This window comes from Rhinopithecus bieti, unplaced genomic scaffold, assembly GCF_001698545.2.
Source record: "Rhinopithecus bieti isolate Rb0 unplaced genomic scaffold, ASM169854v2 scaffold_52076, whole genome shotgun sequence".
In the NCBI taxonomy this organism is placed as follows: domain Eukaryota; kingdom Metazoa; phylum Chordata; class Mammalia; order Primates; family Cercopithecidae; genus Rhinopithecus; species Rhinopithecus bieti.
The window spans coordinates 15,134-28,220 of record NW_016820245.1 but is presented as its reverse complement, the minus strand read 5'-3'; the positions used below and the strand labels follow the sequence as shown (position 1 = coordinate 28,220).

The 13,087-nt window shown below is 46.0% G+C and overlaps 1 protein-coding gene across 1 annotated transcript in view; it reads left to right on the top strand.

Moving 5' to 3' along the window:
* Positions 1–13,087, top strand: part of LOC108520346 (GON-4-like protein) — a 43,620-nt gene that overhangs the window by 17,996 nt on the left and 12,537 nt on the right. The window contains exons 3-5 of the mRNA XM_017859687.1: positions 18–515; positions 2,011–2,270; positions 4,047–4,194. Coding sequence (XP_017715176.1) covers positions 18–515; positions 2,011–2,270; positions 4,047–4,194 — 906 coding nt within the window. The remainder of the gene's footprint in view (positions 1–17; positions 516–2,010; positions 2,271–4,046; positions 4,195–13,087) is intronic.

Here is a 13,087-nt window from a genome sequence, read left to right as displayed (position 1 = left end):
CCCCTGGGGATTTAGAGGAAGTTGTCAAGATGGAACCTGAAGATGCTCCAGAGGAAATCAGTGGATCCCCTGAGCATGACATTTGTGATGACATCAAAGAGGAACATGCTGTGGAATTGGACACTGGTGTCCCAAGCGAGGAGTTGAACAGTGCTAGAGAGGTAAAGAAACAGACAGTCTTGCAGAAGGAAGAGGAGAGGAGTCAGCCAGCTAAAACCCCTTCATCTTCCCAAGAGCACCCTGATGAAGGAACCTCAGGGACAGATGTGAACAAAGGATCATCAAAGAATGCTTCGTCCTCGATGGATCCTGAAGTGAGGCTTAGTAGCCCCCCAGGGAAGCCAGAAGACTCACCCAGTGTTGATGGTCAGTCAGTGGAGACTCCAGTTGGGCCAGAAACTGGAGGAGAGAAGAATGGGCCGGAAGAAGAGGACTTTGATGACCTCACCCAAGATGAGGAAGATGAAATGTCATCAGCTTCTGAGGAATCTGTGCTTTCTGTCCCAGAACTCCAGGTGAGAGCTGGAGAATATTCTCAAGTATTTTGTGGACTCAGTAATATGTTTCATTTATTGATATGCCACCTGCTTGCTTGCTACACTATGGATAGTCCTAAAGTCATTTTAATTTTATTTGTAAGACATTATGGAACATGATTGTGGGGTTGAGGTGAAATGAGATGGAAAGGATGAAATTTTACTGATTATATTAAACTGATTTATACATTAAATTGAATCACCTGACCATACTTTAAATGCCTTAAAAATAGTAATAGGCTGGGCTTGGTGGCTCATGCCTGTAGTCCCAGCACTTTGGGAGGCCAAGGTGGGCGGAACACAAGGCCTGGAGTTTCAGACTGGTCTGGCCAATGTGGTGAAACCCCATCTATACTAAAAATACAAAAATTAGCCAGGCGTGGTGGTGGGTGCCTGTAATACCTGCTACTCAGGAGGCAGAGGCAGGAGAATCGCTTGAGCCCAGGAGACGGAGGTTGCAGTGAGCCAAGATCATGTCATTGTGCTCCAGCCTGGACAACAGAGCAAGGCTCTGTCTCAAAAAACAAAAACAAAAACAAAAAAAATAACAACAACTAGTAAATAGGCATGGTGGCTCACACCTATAAATCCCAGCACTTTGGGAGGTCAAGGCAGGCGGATCATTTGAAGTCGGGAGTTCAAAACCAGCCTGACCAACATGGAGAAACCCTGTCTCTACTAAAAATACATCCACCCCTGAAGATAAGGCCCTTGCTCTTGAGCACTGTTCTCTGACATCAAGAGCACCCTGATGAAGGAACCTCAGGTTCACAAAATTAGCTGGGCGTGGTGGCGCATGCCTGTAATCCCAGTTACTCAGGAGGCCAAGGCAGGAGAATTGCTTGAACCGGGGAGGTAGAGGTTGCGGTGAGCCAAGATTACACCATTGCGCTCTAGCCTGAAAACTATCTTCAGGTTACAGAATTTTGTAAAAGGGAACTTCTTCCCCTTTTCTACTGTCAGGCCGAATGTCAGTTATCACTGGGATTTCTTTTTTTTGTCTTGTTTTGTGTGCTGTTTTTCTTTTTTTTTTTTTGGGATGGAGTCTCACTCTGTCTCCCAGATTGGAGTGCAGTGGCACAATTTCAGCTCATTGCAACCTCTGCCTCCCAGGTTCAAGCAATTCTCATGCCTCAGCCTCCCAAGTACCTGAGATTACAGGCATGTGCCATGATGCCTGACTAATTTTTGTATTTTTAGTCGAGATGGAGTTTCATTGTGTTGGCGAGGCAGATCTTGAACTCCTGGCCTCAAGTGATCCTCCCACCTCGGCCTCTCAAAGTGTCGGGATTACAGGCATGAGCCACTGTACCTGGCCCATTGCTGGGATTTCATAACTCAGGGAATTCCCCTCTGACAGCTGTGGTGGGCTCCCCATTGTTTAACTTCAGATTACCCTGATACAGCTTTGTGCTGTTCTGCAATTCATGAGCCACTAAGAGCCATTATAAGTACTCTCTGGAGGGTTTTACAGGAAACAATGGAGAAACTGACTTGGCTGGCATCTGAAAGGCGCATGAGTCAGCAGGGTGAGTCTGAAGAAGAGAATTCTCAGGAGGAGAACTCTGAGCCGGAAGAGGAGGAGGAAGAAGAAGCAGAAGGAATGGAAAGCCTGCAGAAAGAGGATGAAATGATGGATGAAGCAGTTGGAGACTCAGCTGAGAAGCCTCCTTCTACTTTTGCCTCATCTGAGACTGCTCCAGAAGTGGAAACCAGCAGAACTCCACCAGCTGAGTTAGGCAAGCCTATACTGAGGGACCAGTCTCACTTAACCTCATTGTCTAGAGGACAGTGTGCAGAGTGGATAGCTTATAAACCAGGTGGATGATTTCCAGAGGAAACCTTCTGGATCTCTTCTGCAACCCCCCACCCCCCAAAACACGTTTAATGTGTTATCTTTGTGGAGAACAGATACTCAGAATTTTTTTTTTGAGATGGAGTTTTTGCTCTTGTTGCCCAGGCTAGAGTGCAGTTTTGTCATGATCTCACCTCAATGCAACCTCCACCTCCAAGGTTCAAGCGATTCTCCTGCCTCAGTCTCCTGAGTAGCTGGGATTACAGGCACATGCCACCATGCCCAACTAAATTGTTTTCATAGTTTTAGTAGAGACCGGGTTTCATCATGTTGGCCAGGCTGGTCTCAATCTCCTGACGTCAGGTGATCCAACCATCTCGGCCTCCCAAAGTGCTGGTATTACAGGCGTGAGCCACAGCGCCTGGCCTACTAAAAAAAATTTTTTTTTGTTCTTTTTTGAGATGGAGTCTCGCTCTGTCACCCAGGCTGGAGTGCAGCGGCCAGATCTCGGCTCACTGCAAGTTCCACCTCCCGGGTTTACGCCATTCTCCTGCCTCAGCCTCCTGAGTAGCTGGGACTACAGGCGCCCGCCACCTCACCTGGCTAGTTTTTTTGTATTTTATTAGTAGAGACGGAATTACACCATGTTAGCCAGGATGGTCTCGATCTCCTGACCTCGTGATCTGCCCGTCTTGGCCTTCCAAAGTGCTGGGATTACAGGCTTGAGCCACTGCACCTGGCCTCAAAAATTTTTAATTTGATTCTCATCCGTTGTTAGATTTGTATTAGCTTCGTTTTCTTTCTTTCTTTCTTCCTTCCTTCCTTCCTTCCTTCCTTCCTTTCTTCCTTCCTTCTTTCCTTCCTTCCCTCCCTCTCTCCCTCCCTCCCTCCCTCCCTCCTTCCTTCTTTTCTTTCTTCCTTTCTTTCTTTTTCTCTTTTTTTTTTTTTTTGAGACGGAGTCTCGCTCCGTCACCCAGGCTGGAGTGCAATGGCACGCACTCAGCTCACTGCAATCTCCGTCTTCCAGACTCAAGAAATTCTCCTCCCTCAGCCTCATGAGTAGCTGGGATTACAGGAGCCCACCACCACATCCGGTTAAGTTTTGTTTTGTTTTGTTTTGTTTTGTTTTGTTTTGTTTTGAGATGGAGTTTCACTCTCGCTGCTCAGGCTGGAGTGCAGTGGCACAATCTTGGCTCTCTGCAACCTCCACCTCCTAGCTTCAATAGATTCTCCTGCCTCAGCCTCCTGGGTAGCTGGGATTACAGGCGAGCACCACCATGCTAGATTTATTTTTGTATTTCTTTAGTAGGGATGGGGTTTCACCATGTTGGCCAGGCTGTTCTCAAACTACTGACCTCAGATAATCTATCCCCCTCGGCCTCCCAAAGTGCTGGGATTATAGGCGTGAGCCACCGCACCCGGCCTGGTTCATTTTCTTGTACTGGTTCTTAGCTCATCTGTCATGGGTGGGGCTAAGACTCATGTTTGTTTCAGGAAACACTGCTTGTTCCTCATCCAGACATAGCCTCTCGAGCACTACAGAAGCCACACTTGCTCTTTAGACTTCCTTTCTCAATATGAAGTAGCTGATTATCTTGTCATCCCAATTAAGGCAGTTACACTGTAGACTCTGCGTAGAGCTGACTTGACAGACTTACTTCTCATACCATTTTCCCAACAACCTTTTCCTTGACTTGCTCCATAATATTGAATAGGATTTGGCTGGGGTGGTGCATGTGGTGGATCGGGAAGATCAGGTGTTGCAGGGACACAGTTTTTCATGTGTGCTACAAGGAGACAGCATCAAAGCTGCTGGAAAAAGCTGAAACAATCATAGAGCTTGCAACAAGTGGGAAAGTTGGGGTTGGGCCAGCAAGGACACCTACAAGCTGCTGTTGCAGTATAATGAGGACATTCTTGAGCAAGATCCCCTCAGGTAGCAGAAGGACTTGGCTTTTGCCCAAGCTTGTCTGGCCAGGGTAGGCAAATATTGCTCCCTGTTACTGCCGGTCTCTATGACTATGGCTGCTTCTCCTTCAAGGGATGTGTTTTATTTTATTTTATTTATTTATTTATTTTTTTTGAGACGGAGTCTTGCTCTGTCGCCCAGGCTGGAGTGCAGTGGCCGGATCTCAGCTCACTGCAAGCTCCGCCTCCCGGGTTCCCGCCATTCTCCTGCCTCAGCCTCCTGAGTAGCTGGGACTACAGGTGCCCGCCACCACGCCCGGCTAGTTTTTTGTACTTTTAGTAGAGACGGGGTTTCACCGTGTTAGCTAGGATGGTCTCGATCTCCTGACCTCATGATCCGCCCGTCTCGGCCTCCCAAAGTGCTGGGATTACAGGCTTGAGCCACCGCACCCGGCCGGATGTGTTTTAAAAAATAAAGTCTGTTTCTCAGGGTACAGCCTTTTTACGCCTCTGCTTTAGTTTTTCTGGCTAAAGATATCTGTGAGAGAACCACAGGAGAATTAGAGTTCAATCATAAGTATGTTTATTGTTAGTACCCACCACTGAGAGGCTAGTTTGCTTCAGGTAGACAGCAAGGGAGGGGTCCCCTGAGAGCCCCCAACCCATGTGTTAAGTGCCTCATCTTCACATAATATAAAAAGCAGTCTGGAAAAAAAAATCCAACTGCAGGCACCAATAAGGGAACTAGCACAGGGGGTTGTGTCTGGAGACATGCCCACAACTGCACAGATAGGAGAACCTCCAGCTCACTTATAAAAACTTGCACAAACCTCTCACTCACTCAGATAAGGGAACAAGGCCAGACATAGAAATGCCTTTTTCCTTTGTATAATCAGTGGGCTCCCAGGAGAATGTTTCTGCTTTTGTGGGCACGAACACAGTGGGCTCTGGTGGGTTCTGATGGGCACTTTCCTTTCAATTTTGGACTATGAGGCTGACTTCTATGAATCATCTCTTCAGGTCCTGATTGGTCCCAGGCGAAGGTCCCAGGCCAAGCTTTCACTTCAGCTACTGAAAGGTCCTGGGCCAAGCTGAGTAGCTCTTATAAATCTTCACTTCAGCTCCTGACTGGTCCTGGGCTAAGCTAAATCATGCTTTCTCTAAGACAGCCAACAGACTAAGCATATTCCTTCCCCTTCCTAGTCTGTAAAAACCCCAGACACCAGCCTCATAGTGGGCAACACATTCAAGCCCCCTTCTCCACTGCAGAGAGCTTTCTTCTTCAACTTATTAAACTTTTGCTCCAACCTCACCCTTGTTACCATACACCTTTATGTTCTTGAACATGAGACGAATAACTCCAAGTACTATCTCAGACAACAAGAGACTGCTACATCTTGGTGCATTGGCAAGACTACAACATATTCTGGAGCATTGGCTGGGAATATAGGGATTAATCAGAAGGATGAATAGGAGCAGACCTTTAACTCTTTACTTTCCAAGGCTTCTTGTCCTCAGTTTTGTCTCCCAAAAGCAAACAAAACACTGGCCTCCTGTCAGCCATTTTAAAACAGTTAGCATGGCTGCCAGCCTTAAGACTCAGCAGACAGGCTTGCTGGAGAGGACTTTGGCAATCCCCATTTGCCCTTGGGTGTTGGGAATTTTGGCTCTGTTCCCAATTCAGTTTCCTTTCACAGAGGGCCTACCCATCATGTGGAATTGGAAGGAGGTCCTAGAGCAGCTGAAGGTTCCTGGCTGAGGCTACACATTGGTGTTACCTGAAGGTCCTTGACCTAACTCTGGTCACTGACAGCCTGTCAGGGCATCAGCACAAGGTCTTCCAGTCTTTTTCTATTGCATTATTTTCCTCCCTTCTTTTCATGGCTATCATGTTTCCTATCCCTTCTTTGTTTTTGTTTTGAGACGGAGTTTCACTCTTTCACCCAGGCTGGACTGAAGTGGCACAATTTCGGCTCACTGCAACCTCCACCCCCTATGTTCAAGCGATTCTCCTGCCTCAGCCTCCTGAGTAGCTGGGATTACAGGTATGCACCACCATGCCTGGCTAATTTTTTTTTTTTTTTTTTTTTTGACACAGTTTTACTCTTTTTTTTTTTTTTTTTTTTTTGAGATGGAGTCTCGCTCTGTCACCCAGGCTGGAGTGCAGTGGCCGGATCTCAGCTCACCGCAAGTTCTGCCTCCCGAGTTTATGCCATTCTCCTGCCTCAGCCTCCCAGGTAGCTGGGACTACAGGCGCCCACCACCTTGCCCGGCTAGTTTTTTATATTTTTTAGTATAGACGGGGTTTCACAGTGTTATCCAGGATGATCTCGATCTCCTGACCTCGACCGTACTCAGCCTCTCCCATATAGTGCTGGGTTTCAAGGCTTCGCACCAACTCAGTCCCTATGCCAGAGTGTACTCTTGGTTGCCCAGGCCAGGTGCACACTGGGCAGCAATCTAGCGTCCACCACAACCTCCGCCTCCTGGGTCCAATGATGCCTACTCCCTGCCATTCAGCCTCCAGAGTCACTTCTGGGACTATACCAGGCATGCACCACCGATCGCCTTCGAAAATTTTGGGAATAATTTTAGTAATAAGACCGATCGTGGAGTTTTCTTCCTCAAGACGTGGCAATCTGTAACTTTCGTATATCTCCTCAATCCCTTAGGTGTATACAACCCACCGTTCTTCGGCTTACACAAAATACAAGAAAATACCACTAAATATGCTTGAGGGATTAAGGCGGAGCCACCATTTGCCTCTTCTTAGTTTCTATATTTCTCTAGTACTTTCTTATGTAGAGACAGGGTTTCCCCACGTACGCGACAGAGCCTGGTCTAGTAACCGACCACCTACATGTAGACTCATCAGTACTTTCGAGCCTCTATACACACACCTCAGCTTCACCTAATGCCTACGTTATTACAGACCGTGACTCCCACCATCATCCTCGCAGCCCATCCCAATCATCCCCTTCTCGTCTGTTATAGCATTTTGTCATACTCACTTGCTTGCGGGTCACTACTAGTAATATATATGCTTCTTATTTTGTGTGTGTTTACAGTATGTTCCATGGGTTTATTAAACAGTACCTTAATTACTAGAATCCTATGATTTCATTTCCCAATCCTGTATTCAATGGCCAACCAATGCTAATAGATAATGACTGTTGTAGTATTCTGTCATTGTTTGTTACCAGTGCAGGTTTACCCTAGTGCAGAGCTGATTTGTTTTGCACCGGGGACCCAGTGTTCTGTTGTACCAGTCAAAGCTAATTATTATATCTCTTGCCTCGCAGCATAAATGAATTCAGTCGGGGCAGGTTGCCTTAGTATTAGACTGGTACGGCAGTTGAGAGGTCGCGTGTGTTCATGCCGATTGAATAGGTAAATTCCTGTCAAAGAGCCTGACAGCACGAACACCTATTTTAACTCCCAATGCATATGGTCCACGAATTCAGCTTAGTGAAGGCGGTTCATTTCTCCCAAAGAAACTATCCCCCACTTTATTATGAGGGCCTATCTTACCCATGTGAGAAGCCAGCAACTGTCCCAGGAGAACAGACACCCTTTCATTACAATACAAGTTCATTTTCTCTGCCTGGGAGGACAAGCTAGTGGGGCACGAGCCTGTCCAAGTACCGCGCGAGACAACACCCGACCTATCTCTCTATAACTATTTCTGAAAGAATTTGAGTCAGTTTTTCCCAGAGCATTATCAAACTCCTACAGTGCCACATAGTGGAGATGCGCTGTTTTCTGTGGGAGCCTTGTGATATCTCTTTTCCAAACACATACAGTGTCCTCAGTCTATTTTTCTCTCCTATGTGTCGCCACTATTACAGTGATCATAGGGGTTTCTGCTGCCCTATGAAAATTCCTGCGCTATTCTGTAGACAACGGAAAACTATAACTTCCAGCACCCAGTGAAGGAGCCATCCTGGGCAAGGTAACAGAATCCAGCCCTCAATACTGTCCCGCCTAAAAGGCAGATAGGACAGCCATTCGATCCTTAGCGTTACTCAAGCACCGATCCTGCATCCAACAACACCTGAATGGACCTTCAACTAAAAGATTTTTTAGAGTGGTCAATAGCCTGCTCGCCCATTATACGCGTGGAATCTCCTGTATGCGACTTGAAGAAGCCATAGCAAGGGAGCCGACGATGTACTAATGTCAGGGATCCAAACAATCTCGCATCTACCCTAGGAGACTCTAGCTGGGCTGTACCTTGAGACTTTTAGCATCTGAGTTTGGTCTAGGAAACCAACAGGGCTGACAGGGGACTGAGCTGCTTTGGGCAGGTGACCGTGAATAGTGTTCTTGCTCCACCCAGTCACACACACACATAACGAAGTGATGTCAGCGAGGTCCATAGCGATTCCATCTCAGTACGTATCATCGAATGATAAACAAGTCCAGGACCCGCAATCAAAGGATGCCCGCAGAAGAGGACAAGGGGCGACTCTCAGCGCGATACCTTCCCCTGCACACCTCTTGTGCCACCTTACACAAACAGGAAAGGGAGGAGGGGATGCCTTATAGTCCCTTCTCTTTCAGTAGTGGAGATATACGCACAGGATGCCGGGCAAGCTCGAAAAGACCAGTTCGCTCCTAACGGAGGGAACCGGACAGAGCCGCAGATCAACATAAATTGGGGCAAGATTTACATGGACAGTTGTATCGACTTTCCTAATTAACACCTTTTCATGATTCCTTATGCCTGTCTTTATTTAATCTCTAATCCTATTATCTTCGTAAGCTGAGATGTAACTGTCACCTCAGGACCCACTGTATGATTTGCATAACTGTACAAATGATTGTAAAACGTGTGTTTGAACACATATGCAACATCAGTGCACCTGAAAAAGAAAACAGAATAAGCAGTGATTTAGGGAACAAGGGAAGACAACCAAGCAGGTCGGACGCCTGCAGGGTCAGGCAGAATAACAGCCATATTTTTTCTTCTTGCGGAGAGCCTATAAACCGATCATGGCAAGTAGGAAAAATCACGGAAATTCTTTTCCCAGCAAGGAATATTAATAATAATACTCGGGGGAAGGAATGCATTCCTGCGGAGGTCTATAACGGCCCGCTCTGGGGAGTGTCTGTCTAGCAGTTGAGAGAAGGACCGGAAATGATGCCCTGGTCTCCTGCAGTCACCTACTCAAGGCTATAAGGGTTTAGCGGAAACAATCTCCGGCTCTCGTGAACCACTTTGAGGTCAGACTGTGTCTCCAACTGCGTCGTCAATACCCTATATCTTCTCTGTTGTTTAAAGTTTTATCAAACAATACGCATAATAGCTGAACATAGACCCTTATCAGGAGTTTTTGATTTTGCCCTTCGCCTTGTGATCTTTGCTTTGCCCTTTGCCTTGTGATCTTTATTGACCTCAGAAGCATGTGATCTTTGTTCTCCTTTTTGCCCTTTGAAGCATGTGATCTTTGTGACCTACTCCCTCTTCATACACCCCCTCCCCTTTTGAAGTCCTTAATAAAAACCTGCTGGTTTTGCAGCTCAGGTGGGCATCACTGTCCTACTGATATATGATGTCACCCCCGGAGGCCCAGCTAAAATTTCTCTCTTTGTACTCTTTCTCTTTATTTCTCAGCTGGCCAACATTTATGGAAAATAGAAAGAACCTACATTGAAATATTGGGGGCGGGTTCCCCCAATAACAAACCATCTGCAATCTGCACTCTCCTCAAGTGCATGCTGAAACACTGGAACTCCTTTGATTGTGAGACTCTGAAGGAAAAACAGCTTATATTCTATTGTACAAGGGCATGGCCATCTTACACACAGGAGGTCTGGCCTCCTCAGGGAAGCATTAATTTCAATACCATCCAACAACTAGATCTTATTTTGCCCTGTGAGACAACCCACATCTTTGTAAGTGTTGTAAAATTAACCCTTCCCTCTTAGCAGCCATATCAGGCAAGCCTACAGAATATAATTCCCCAAAGTCAGAGAGGCAAACCCTCGAGGAACCCTCTAATGCAACGTCTCAGTGCCCTAACTGCCTCCCTTATCTGGGGCCCCCAATAGCCATATCATCAGCCCCTCCAGCTATGCTACCCAAAAAACCACCAACTTCGCTGTTGCCTTTGCAGGAAATGCTGAATGGACATGGTGCTACTAAGTTTCAAGTTCCCTTCTCATTGCAGGACCTTAGACAAATAATGGGATACCCAGGCAAGTTCTCTGATGACCTTCATAGATATATACAGGCTTTCTAAAATCTAACCCAAGTGTTTGATCTTACGTGGAGAGATGCTATGCTACTTTTATGCCAAACCCTAACTGTTGCAGAGAAACAGGAATCCCTACAGGCAGCAGGAATATTCAGAGATGAACAGCATGTCTCCTATAACCAGTCAAAAGAAAAACCCAATCAAAAGGGGAAATGGGGTAAAAAAGAGACAAAATCCCCTTTCCCAATAGGAAGAGAAACTATGCCCCTTTAAAACCCTAACTGGGGCCGGGCATGGTGGCTCATGCCTGTAATTTTAGCACTTTGGGAGGCTGAGGCAGGTGGATCGCCTGAAGTTGGGAGTTTGAGACCAGCCTGACCAACTTGGAGAGACCCCGTCTCTACTAAAAATACAAAATTAGCTGGGCATGGTGGCGCATGCCTGTAATCCCAGCTACTCGGGAGGCTGAGGCAAGAGAGTTGCTTGAACCCGGGAGGCAGTGGCTGCAGTGAGATGAAATCGGCCCATTGCACTCCAGCCTGGGTAACAAGAGCAAAACTCTGAAAAACAAAACAAAACAAAAAAAAACTCTAATTGGAGTCCTGGTGAGCCCATAGATGAGTGGAAAAGAAAACACTTTCTGATGTGCAAGCCTTTTAAGGCCTGCAAGGAATCAGAACCAAAACTCTTAATTACTCAAAACTGTCCTTGTTGAATCAGAAACCAAATGAAAATCTCTCAGTCTTTTTGGAAAGGATGTAAAAAGCTTTAGTGAAACACACCTCCCTGTCTCTCAATTCAATAAAGAACAGGTTCATTACTCAGGCAGCCCCTGATAGCAGATGCAAGTTGCTGAAACAGGCCCTGTCCAAAGATCTTTCTAGTTTTTGTCACCCTCAAGTTGAAACTTTGTAGTACGTAAAGACACTCTCCTCTGTGCAGCAACCAAGGAAGTCTCAGGAAGGTACTAAGGCTCTCCTCAATTTCATAGCTGAAAGGGAATATAGGGTCTCAAAATCTAAAGCTCAGCTTTGTCAAACTTCAGTAAAGCATCTGGGTCTGGTCTTATCAGAAGGGAACAGAGCACCAGGTAAGGAAAGGATTAAGCCCATTTCCTTTAACAGTTAAGGGTATTCTTAGGCATTACTGGATTTTGCAGACTGTGGGTACCTGGGTATGGTGAAATAGCTTTCCCTTTATACCACCTCACAAAAGTAACTCAGGCAGCTAAAACTCACTCCCTAACTTGGGAACGTAAAACTCAAAAGCCTTTAACCAGTTAAAGCAAGTTTTATTTAATGCACCATCCCTCAGTCTTCCCATAGGGAGGGCATTTAATTTCTATGTATCACAAAGGAAGGGAATGGCCCTGGGAGTTTTAACTAAGGCTCAAGGTCCAGCTCAATAGCCAGTGGTTTACCTAAGCAAGGAACTTAGCCTGGTGGCAAGCAGTTGCAGCAGTGGCTTTGCTGGTGCCAGAAGCTACTGGGTTAAACATGGGGAATAATTTAACTGTTTGCACCCCACATAGTATAGCAGACTGTTGTCCTCTAAGGGAAGTCTCTGACTAACAGGAAAATTGCCTCATCAAAAATCAAGCTTTGCTGCTAGAGGAATCTGCAGTCCAGTTGAAAACCTACCCTTGCCTGAACCCAACCACTTTCTCCCACAGGAAATTGGAGAACATGAACATGATTGTGAACAGATAGTGGTACAAACCAGTAAAAGAAATGATAAGGATTGGCCGGGCGCCGTGGCTCACACCTGTAATCCCAGCACTTTGGGAGGCCAAAGTGGGCAGATCACGATGTCAGGAGATTGAGACCATCCTGGCTAACATGGTGAAACACCCTCTCTACTAAAAATACAAAAACTTAGCCAGGCATGGTGGCGAGCACCTGTAGTTCCAGCTACTCGGGACACTGAGGCAGGAGAATGGTGTGAACCCGGGTGGTGGAGCTTGCAGTGAGCTGAAATGGTGCCACTGCACTCCAGCCTGGGCAACAGAGCGAGACTCCGTTTCAAAAAAAAAAAGAAAGAAATGATAAGGATCACTGTTTATATTCTCTGTAAAGTTTTGATTAATGAAAAAGGATTTTCATGAAGAGCACTCAGCTTAATTGACACTGGGTATCCAACCTATAGGTATGTTCAAAAGTCCTTTATGTTTTTCTCTTCATAAATCTTGTTTTTCTGGAAAAGGCTTTTTTTCCTCTGTCAACTGAATTACTTTTTCCCACTCTGTCTTGCCATTCTTGGTGCATGCATGAAAGGCCCTAGGATGACTTCTGGTGGCCTGGGACTCTTTGGGAAAACAGACAAGATGCCAGAAATCCCATTTTAGAAAAAAATATCTGTTTTCCACATGGAACCCGTGGAATCCCTCTTAAAATCTGTTTTTATCTCCCAACTATGCATGTTTATTAGGCTCCAAAACGACATGCTTTTCTAGCCCTGTTCCTAAAAGCTCCATCCCAAGCTGCTGGATCTTTTCTGTCTATATAGTTCTATATGAGTTATGTGTGTGATGTCTATTAAAAACCCCTCTAATTAATTGATTTAAAGACGGATAAGTGCTTGGATTAAATTTTTTTTTTGTTTTGTTTTGTTTTTTGAGACGGAGTCTGGCTCTGTCGCCCAGGCTGGAG